Raw genomic sequence first — 9,393 nt, forward strand, 5'->3', positions numbered from 1 at the left:
ACTACCATGGAGTAAAGTTTCTGGGATCATTACCGATGGTGCGCCTGCCATGGTTGGTGAGCGAAGTGGATTGTCCACACTGATCTGCAATAAAGTCAGCGAAGAAGCAGGTAACGCTATTATACTTCACTGTATCATTCACCAGCAGGCTCTCTGCGCCAAACATCTCAAATTTGACGATGTATGAAACCAGTGGCAAAGGCAATCAATTCTATTCGCTCTAAAGCTCTATACCACTGACATTTTCAGCAGTTCTTGCGTGACATCCAGGCTGAATACGGTGACGTAATATATCACAACGATGTGAGGTGGCTAAGTCGGGGGTCCGCACTGCAGCGATTTTTCTCTCTCAAAGAGGAAATTGGACATTTTTTGGGTGAAAAGGGACAACCAATGGAAGAACTGTCCGATCTGTATGTATGGCAAATCTGGATTTTTTGGTTGACATAACGAAGCATCTGAATGCACTGAATGTTAATCTTCAAGGAAAAGATACAGTGGTGAGCCAGCTATACACTCACATCAAGGCCTTTGGAACCAAACTGCAACTTTTCCAAAGACACTTGTCCCATACAGAGCCCTGCACCGCGCACTTCCCAGCTTTGAAAGAGGTCATTGACAGTTTCCCACAGGACAACATCGGTGCGCAAATGAAGAGTTATGCAACAGCTATCGCATCTCTTTCTGTGGAATTTAACAAACACTTTCGGGACTTTGCATTTATTGAAAAAGACATGTTGCTTTTCTCTTCTCCCTTCTCCGTGGACCCTAAAGATGCTCTTCCACAGCTGCAGCTGGAGCTCATTGAGCTGTAGTGTGACGATGAGTGGCGCGGAAAACATCAGCAGTGTTCTCTTGTTGACTTTTACCGGCAGCTAGACAAAAGCAGGTTTCCATAAATGCGGTCATTCGCTAAGAAAATGCTGAGCTTATTCGGCTCCACATATTTGTGTGAGCAAACATTCTCAGTCATGAACTTAAACAAGAACCGATTGAGGTCAAGGATGAGTGACTCCCACTTGCGTGACATTTTACGCATCTCAACCACTGCCCTCAAGCCAGACCTGGTCTCTTTAATTAAATCTAGATCTCAGTATCACCCTTCTCATTAGTGTCAGCAAGTTATCTGTTCCTTGATCAATCTGAAATTGAGTGTTTTGAACGGTAACATCTGTCACTATTAACAGTGAAAAGCCTAAAGCACACTAATGCACTTGTACTTATGGCACTTGTTTTATTAAACTCTTGAATAAGATTTGGTTATAACTGTTGATGTTATGTACCTGTAGATGTGACACAAACTATTGCTTTCTGAAAGATCTTGTAAAAGACAAGGGCAACATTCACTTGTTTTAAAGTTTAATGATAACAGACCACTTTGCATTACTTATAACTCCTGCTTAAAATGTTCATGAGGCAAAGATATTTAACTCATGTAAATGTAAGGTTTTCTATACAGTTTGTTCAATGTTATCTGACTGAATGAAAGGCAGAATTGTGTTTTTAGAGTTGTTCACGTCTGCCGGAGTGGCTTATATTTGGTTACATTGTAATTTGAAAAATAAAGGTAATTGTAACAATGAAAATTGTTTTATAACAGTGTGTATTTTCACGTAACTTTTGTAGTTACAAAAATTTCAGAAGGAAATATTGGCCCCCGGGCATCTTCACTTTATCAAATTTGGCCCTCTTTGCAAAAAGTTTGGACACCCCTGCCTTAGACCATATATTGTAATATTACACTATGTATTATTCTACCCACCCTACTGTATACCACACTGCTGTATATTCACTATACAATTACGATACTATATATTACCTTATACATTGTATTAAACATTACACTTTAATACTATTTATTATTTTACAATATGTTATACACTATACCATTGACCGTCGCGTGAAAGGTACTAAGAGGAAGAAACGAAATATGTCAATGGGAGAGTGGTGATAGGAGACTTGCAGCGGAGCAAAGAATCCATTCCCTGCGGAGAATAAAATATATATAGTCAATGCCAGTGAGTGGACTGCGGTCTGAAAGTCACCGTAAACGTGAACACAATCAGTTAAGATCCGAAATGGTTTATTACGTCCTTCCAATGATTGCTGAGCCAGAATCCATCTTCTCGGTTGAAATTGTCTATGTATTTGTATATGTGGATCGCCTCATGAACAAATCTCTCATGGTAGCCAGATGGCTTGCAGAGAACCTCTGTCTTGGAGAAGTCAATGTCATGTGAGCCCACTGAATTGTAACAGTGATCTGCCATGGCTGAGGTGTTTGTCCTACCGTGTTTCAGGTCTGCTTTATGTTCACGGATGCGGTCCGAGACATGTCGTTTGGTTTCTCCAATGTAACTGCTATGACAGAGGCAACTTAGTTTGTAGACGCCAGGGTACTGTATGTCTGGAACCACATCTTTTACAGATGGGACCAGATCACGGATTGTATGTATTGTGTTGAATCGGACCTGGATCTTGTGTTTAATCAGGATTTTGGAGATCTTTTTTGTGACCCCAGCAATATAGGGTAAGGTGATGGTTTTGAAAGGCTCCTCAACAGGATCCTTCTTGATGGTTGGAGTGATGGCTTTGCGGATTGTGTAGTCGGAGTAACCATTAGCCTTAAGAGCTTGGCGTACGTGCTTGAGTTCACTGGCAATGTGTTACTGGTCGGAGATGCATTGGGCTCTATGGTGTAGAGTCTTGATGAGGGAATTTTTCTGGGATGGATGGTGGTGGGAATCCGGTTTTAGGTAAGCATCCGTATGGGTGGCTTTCCTGTAGACAGAGTGGCTCATTGAACCATCAGGTCTCCTTTTAATTAGGACATCCAAACAGGGTAGCTTGCCATCTTTTTCGACTTCCATGGTGAATCTGATGGCTGGGTGTATGGAATTGATGTGGTCGAGAAATTGGTCCAGAGCAGGCCGGCCATGTGGCCAGATGACAAAAGTGTCATCTACGTACCTCTTCCGTAAGGTCGGGCGTAGAGTGGCAGTCTGGATGGCGTCAGTCTCAAATTTCTCCATGAAAACGTTGGCTACAACCGGAGATGGGGGGAGCCCATTGGGGTGCAATCAGTTTGTTTGTAGAAAGTTCCATTCCAGGTGAAGTATGTATTGGTTAAGCAGTGTCTCACCAGGGGGGGTACCTCAGTATTCAGTCCTTGATGAACCAAGTCTCAATGATTGCGATGGTGTCAGGTACAGGAACTTTGGTGAATAAGGAAACCACATCAAAACTGACAAGCAGGTCGTCTGGGGACAGGGAAATTCCCTTGATTGTCGATACCAGGTCAGTAGAGTTTAGTGCCGCAGAGGTGGTTTTTCCAATGAAAGGCCGCAGGATTTCAGACAAAAAACGAGCCAGTTTGTAGGTAGGGGAGTTGATAGTATAGACAATGGGACGAAGGGGTGTATCTTCTTTATGTATCTTTGACAAGCCATATAATCTTGGTGGCCTGGCTGCAGAAGGTTTCAACGAGAACTGTTTGGTTTGATTAATTAATGCGGTTGAATCAGAAATGATTTTGTTGGTTTTAGTGACGAGGCTGTTGGTGGGGTCTCTTTTTATTTTTGTATAGCTGCCATCGTTGAGTAGTTCTTGAATTTTGTTGTATTATATTTTGTCCATGATGACAGTGGCTTTGCCTTTGTCGGCTGAGAGGATGACAATGTCATCCCTCTTTTTTAATTGAGCTAATTCAAAAGGCTCATCTTTGCTGATGTTGCTACCTGGCATCTTTGCGTTTTTGAGGGTTGCAGCGATTTCAGATCTTGCTACGTCTGCAGCGATGTGACCCAGGCCCTTGAAAGCCACATCTACTCAGGAAATGATATAATTAACTGGTATGTGTCTAGGTGTGACTGCAAAGTTTAATCCTTTAGCTAAAACGGATTTCAGACCATCAGAAATACAACTGTTACGGCGATTAATTACGACTTTGTTAACGTCTAGCTTTTCAGTGTGTGGGTCCGGTCTCTTATTAGAGAGGAGGTTGAATTTGGAAATCAAGTTGTCCTTACATTTGGTTGACATAGCGGCAGCTGAAGAGGTTAGTAGCTCAGCTTATTGGAGAGTATATTTAGTATACTGATGATACTGATGTAGTTTATATTTTAGTTTTTTACGTGGTGGTTTCGTTGCTGCAGCTCCATACTATTAACATTCCTTCCCTTTATTAATGCTAACCCTACTCCCTCCCTTTGATGCTGCTAATCCTGCATAATGCACGGGCATAATATGACTTTGAAACCCCCCGCCCACTTCCGACGCATTCCACAAGTAGTGACTAATCCCATATCTGCATTTCCCATAAATATGCTAAATTCCTCTTGATATGCAAATTATTTTGTCAAGGCGCTTTACCCCCTCCAACCCAGCTTAAATATACGCTGCCAAGCCTGGTGGTGTTCATTCAGACGCTGTCTTTCCGACAGACCTATTCTTCATCTGAGGACGGCTGCTTGCGTTGTGGCCGAAGCGTCGTGAGAATTATTTTATTATGTTTTATTTTTATTATTTTATTATTTCCCTTCTACGTGACTTTACCGAAAGAACCAAGAAGAAGCACCACGTTATGTTTACACGTGACGAACCTTGCTAGTTGGCTGCGCTTGGGTTGTGCTGGTGGGTGAACGACGACACATTTAGACGCGATACTCCCCGGTTTAGTTTGAAGGCGTCGGCGGAGGAGGGGGTGGGACCCACATGGTGAGATTTGCCCGGGGCCCCCCTATGGAGGGCCCTGATTACGCAAGGCAGTCAGTCAATGGCTAATGAACGTTTTTTTTGTGCTCTCTTTGTTTCCGCAGTCGTCAAGACTGGTAAGCGGCACTTCCCGTCACCCATCCCGTGTGATGTATACGCACAAATTGTGGAGCCAGTCACGCGCATGCCCCACGACCCCTCCATACCATATTCATCAGCCCTACAATGGGTTTTAAGTGACACATTGCTGATTTGTGGGAAAAACATAGCCCACTTTTCACCCAATCTCTATGTGTCTCTACGTATCTCTGAGTCTATATGTATCTCTATGAGTCTTTATACATCTCTATGAGTATATATGCATCTCTATGAGTCTCTATGCATCTCTATGAGTCTCTATGTTAGTTTAGTTTATTAAGTTGTCGAGCCAGCTCGCCAGGATTGTGCAAAACCTCGCCCACTTTTAACCCAGGCAACTGGAGAACAGCACACACTAAGTGTTACTAACCTAACATTAAACACTAACAATAACTTTAAGAATCGCAGTTAAAGAGACGAAGAACATTGTTTTTTCTATGAAAAGTAATTAAAATCACTTTTTTACAGACTTAACTGTTCACGTGGTGGCTCCTTCTTTTGCAGAGAATGTGGGGGTGGTCATAGACACGACCCAGCTGATGAAAACACGGATCATCGGAGGTAAATGCAGCATCAGTCAGGCTCCTGTTTATCTTTTTTTTAACAGAGACTCACATTTCACCATCATCTGCGGTGGTGGTGAGATGTTAACTCCCTCACCTGGTATGCAGGAGGTCGAGGGTTCGATCCTGACCCTGACGGTGTATCTCTCACCATGAGTTTTTCCTCCACATTTAGAATCAATGTCGCACGTTTAGAGTATTTGGCTGCTATAAATGTCCACCTGATGATGATAAGCCACTTCGTTGAGCTATCATTTGTGACCAGGTCGTTTCTGAAAAAAGAGCTACATAGCTCAGTGGGGCCTTACCTGGTAAAAAAAGATTAACAGTTAATGGTTTAAATCGTTTTATCCGACGTGGCACACTTAATGTTTAAATTCCCGCAGCCTGGTCCGCTCTTTCCACTTCAAAGGTGGAATTTGCAGATTCATCCCATATAGATTGTCAGTCTCACACAGTCCTGAGCTTCAGATGCTGCTGCTGCTGCTGGTTTTGATCTTCTGTGAATGTATGTATGTTGAACTTCTTTCACACCGCACATAGCCAACCGTGTTAATCGGAGGTGTGTGGTAAGGGCAACAAACACAAAAGCAGTACTAAAGAAATGAGTTTGTCAATCTATATTATTTAAAAGCGCATAGCTCCCAGTGGCTTCTTAATATCGGAAGGGAAGTGCGTTCCAGACGGCCACAGAAGCGCATTTGAAAGTGCCGCAGCGGTGACCGCCTTTGATCGACGGCCAGCGTCGTTATTTGTAAGTCTGCGATGATAATTGTCATTGTTTCTTCGGGAATAATGGCATTGTCAATGCAACTGGGCACCAATTGGAGAAATAATGGACGCCAGTAACCCTGGGCGATGCTTGTTGTGTCGTCTCGTGTTTTACTGACCCCCACCTGTCCATCCTTTCCCTCCCACAGGTGAATCCAAGGGACCTAAAGGTGAGTTGGTGCCTCCCATCTCCACTTTCCCACCTACGACATCCTTGCCAAAAAGATTGCAGATTGACCCAGGGGATTGTAGCCACCCTGCACGATTGTCTGAACACATGGGCATAGCTGTGGAGTGTCTAGGCGGTATGGTGGCAGGATGTTAACTCTCTCGCTTGGTATGCAGCAGGTCGTGGGTTCAATTTCGACCCTGTCGCCTGTATATTTGGAATTTTCATGTTTCTCTCCCCATGGTCGCATGGATTTTTGTCCAGGTCCTCCGGGTTTTCCCTTCATATTTAGAATCAACAGCACACGTTTAGCGTATTTGGGTGTTATAAATTTCTACACGATATGCCACCTCATAGCGCTATCATTTGTGGCTAGGTTGGTTCTGAAAAAGACCTATATAGCTCAGTGGGCCTTACCTGGTAAAATAAAAAGTGGTAAGTGAGTAGTAAGTGCACCTGAAGCCCATGGACCAGAAGAACGCAGGTGCCAGGTTTTGAAAAAGTGAGAAATTAAAACAGGATGGACCCATTTAATTCAGCGGGCCAGGATCGGTAAAAATCTATCCCGTGTGTGATATGATAGTATTATTGGGGTAGTGTAGCGGGTAGCGCTATGCCACGCTACGAACCCGACGACCCGAGTTCGATTCTAGCTCACGGCGGCCACCAGCACCGGTGACGATTATCTGAAGTCGGCCCGAGCCCTCCCCTAAGTCGACCCAGCCTCCAATGGGTACCCAGTGCGAATTGTGTAAAGATCGCCATTGTGGGAGACAAAGGGCGTGGTGCTGGCCACCCAACCCCCTCATGCGCCGTGCCGGCCTTCATAGGTGCCCGCTACTCTCTAAAAGCACTTGCCCCCAATAGTCTGTTACAGGCTAGTAGCATAATTAAACCCGAGCGTGTGTGTGCGCGTTGTATTGCAGCCATCACCTGCACCACCACGGCCAAGGAATTACTGACGGACAGCGCCGCAGTGTAAGAGAACGCCGGAATTACAAGATACGGGTGGCGGGGGGGGGGCGCACTGATGCACCGACGAAGCCGTCACTTCGCGTGCAGGCTAAACAGACGTCGTTTCATTTGAACGTTTGCTCAGGGCCCCTAATGGTACGGCTCCGTGATGTTGATAATTGTCACGCTCGCTGTGTCATTGTGGTTTGTAGGGTTTTGTGTCTTCCGGGATGCCAAGCTGTCAAGGGCTACAAAGTCAAGGGCAGCTACATCTACTCGTTGGTAAGGGTGGAGAGTGGTGCTTGCATGACTCAGGGGTTGGAACACCAAGCCGGCACCGTTGAGATTCCGGGATAGAATATGGGAATGAGCCGCACGCGATTGAAGTGGGTTCTCAAGCATGGCGAGTTGTTTGAACTAAAACTTCACAAATTTTATTTTATCAGGTAAGGCCCATTGTGCTTTAATAGCTGTCAGAAGCGACCTGCATATCACAAATTATAGCTCAACGAAGTGGCTTATCATCGTCTGGACATTTATAGCAGTAGCCAAATACTTTGAACGCACGTTGATCCTAAATGTGGAGGGAAAAACCCAGAGGACCCGGAGAAAAATCCACGCGAACGCGGGCCAAACTGGAGAAAAAATATTTCTCGTTATCGCTGCCACCGCCGCCCCTGCTGCTGTAATGAACATTGGTGGCCCCTCGGCAGGACTCGATGGTGTGCGTTGCTGCCGCACACGCCGGTGTGGTCATCCCAGAGTTGGGCGGTGTGGTGAGGGTGGTGAAGAAGCCGGGGGTCCTCTCCTTCGACGGCTCCGTGATCAACAGCATCTCGTCGGAGGCCGCACCTGGGGAGCCCCTCTCCTTCGTCTTCAAGGGCTGCCCCTGCGCTTAGACGTTTGGGATCGGCCGCTCGCCCCCCCCGGCCCCCCGCCTCCTTCTCGCTTGGCCAGACGTCTCAGTCTACCCTTCAAACTGGCTCACGCGCGAGACGTTGATCATCGGCAACGGCAACCGAGCCACGGATTCCCAGATTCTGCGCAAATCACTCGGTCATCGCTTGGACATCACATCTAAAAGGGGAAATCCTTACATTTGCGTTAAAGTGTTTTTTCCGCGTGTACTTGCTGTGCTCGTATGCGACCAGGCCCGGTGATTCGGTGTCACGGATTACGGCCGTCCGCTACGTGTCGTCAGTCGCTCTGCAAGTGAAACCCGTTCTGGTGATGTTCAGAAGCGACCCCGTGGCTCGCCGCTCATTGCTCACGCTGATCGTCTATGGGCCAGGCTTTAGGCACACCCGTCCGGGCCACCTCTAGAGATCTGTACACGTTGGGATTGTCGTGCCAATATTGCTTTTTAACAGGTGTGGCCACAGCCAGCACAGCCCAGACATAACCTCTCCCCACTGACCTCTTCTGTTACCACGTAACCGAGCCGAGCGTGGGGTCAAGCAAAAACGTGATAAATGGAAGGTTCTGTAACAGAGCAATGAGGCAATGATGCAATTCCAGCCGTTAGTACAGACCCAGCATTGCCTTGACCAAGACAATCGTGGCACAAGTGGATATTTGACCGTTGCTCGGCATGAGGACTCCACAGTCGCATGCGTGTGAGAGTCACCAGCGTGGCCGGGACGCGCGCCGGTGTCGTTTGCTAAGACCCCGAATGTGACTCGCCTTTTAAATAAAAGAATCCAGAAAATACTTGTTCGGTTTTAACTTTTTTTCCATGTGCGATCTACAGTTTGAAATTATTTTTTGTTTCGGGCGTTGGGTTGCACTTTCGTCATTTCTGCCTCGGAAAAGATAGTTTACTACCCGCCTGGACGTGAACCCTGCAGCTACGTACGGTGCAACAGACGTTCAACATATGTACAGAAACAGAATCAGAAGATTGTTTACATTGGTGATATCCGATGAGCTATATAAGCTCTTTTTCATACATGTCCAATTGGGGCGGGTAAGAACGTTGCAACAACCAATAATAAAAAAAACACGATAGGAGTGTAAAGTACAAGAAATGCAACAAACTAAACTTTTCTTAATTTTACCAGGTAAGGCCCACTGAGCTATATATAG

General features: G+C 45.7%; 2 protein-coding genes across 2 annotated transcripts in view; both read left to right on the forward strand.

The window, feature by feature from the left end:
* LOC144951239 (collagen alpha-3(VI) chain-like) overlaps nt 1-815 on the forward strand; it is a 41,094-nt gene extending 40,279 nt beyond the window's left edge. The window contains exon 29 of the mRNA XM_078881389.1: nt 775-815. Coding sequence (XP_078737515.1) covers nt 775-815 — 41 coding nt within the window. The remainder of the gene's footprint in view (nt 1-774) is intronic.
* A 4,545-nt stretch (nt 816-5,360) lies between these two features.
* On the forward strand, nt 5,361-9,016 carry LOC144951184 (discoidin, CUB and LCCL domain-containing protein 1-like). The gene is made up of 5 exons (XM_078881325.1): nt 5,361-5,412; nt 6,335-6,355; nt 7,281-7,332; nt 7,521-7,590; nt 8,022-9,016. The coding sequence occupies exons 1-5, from the start codon at nt 5,391-5,393 to the stop codon at nt 8,205-8,207; spliced, it is 351 nt and encodes a 116-aa protein (XP_078737451.1). The 5' UTR covers nt 5,361-5,390; the 3' UTR covers nt 8,208-9,016.
* The last annotated feature ends 377 nt before the right edge of the window (nt 9,017-9,393 follow it).

The sequence above is a fragment of the Lampetra fluviatilis genome, chromosome 61 (assembly GCF_964198595.1).
Source record: "Lampetra fluviatilis chromosome 61, kcLamFluv1.1, whole genome shotgun sequence".
Lineage (NCBI taxonomy): Eukaryota > Metazoa > Chordata > Hyperoartia > Petromyzontiformes > Petromyzontidae > Lampetra > Lampetra fluviatilis.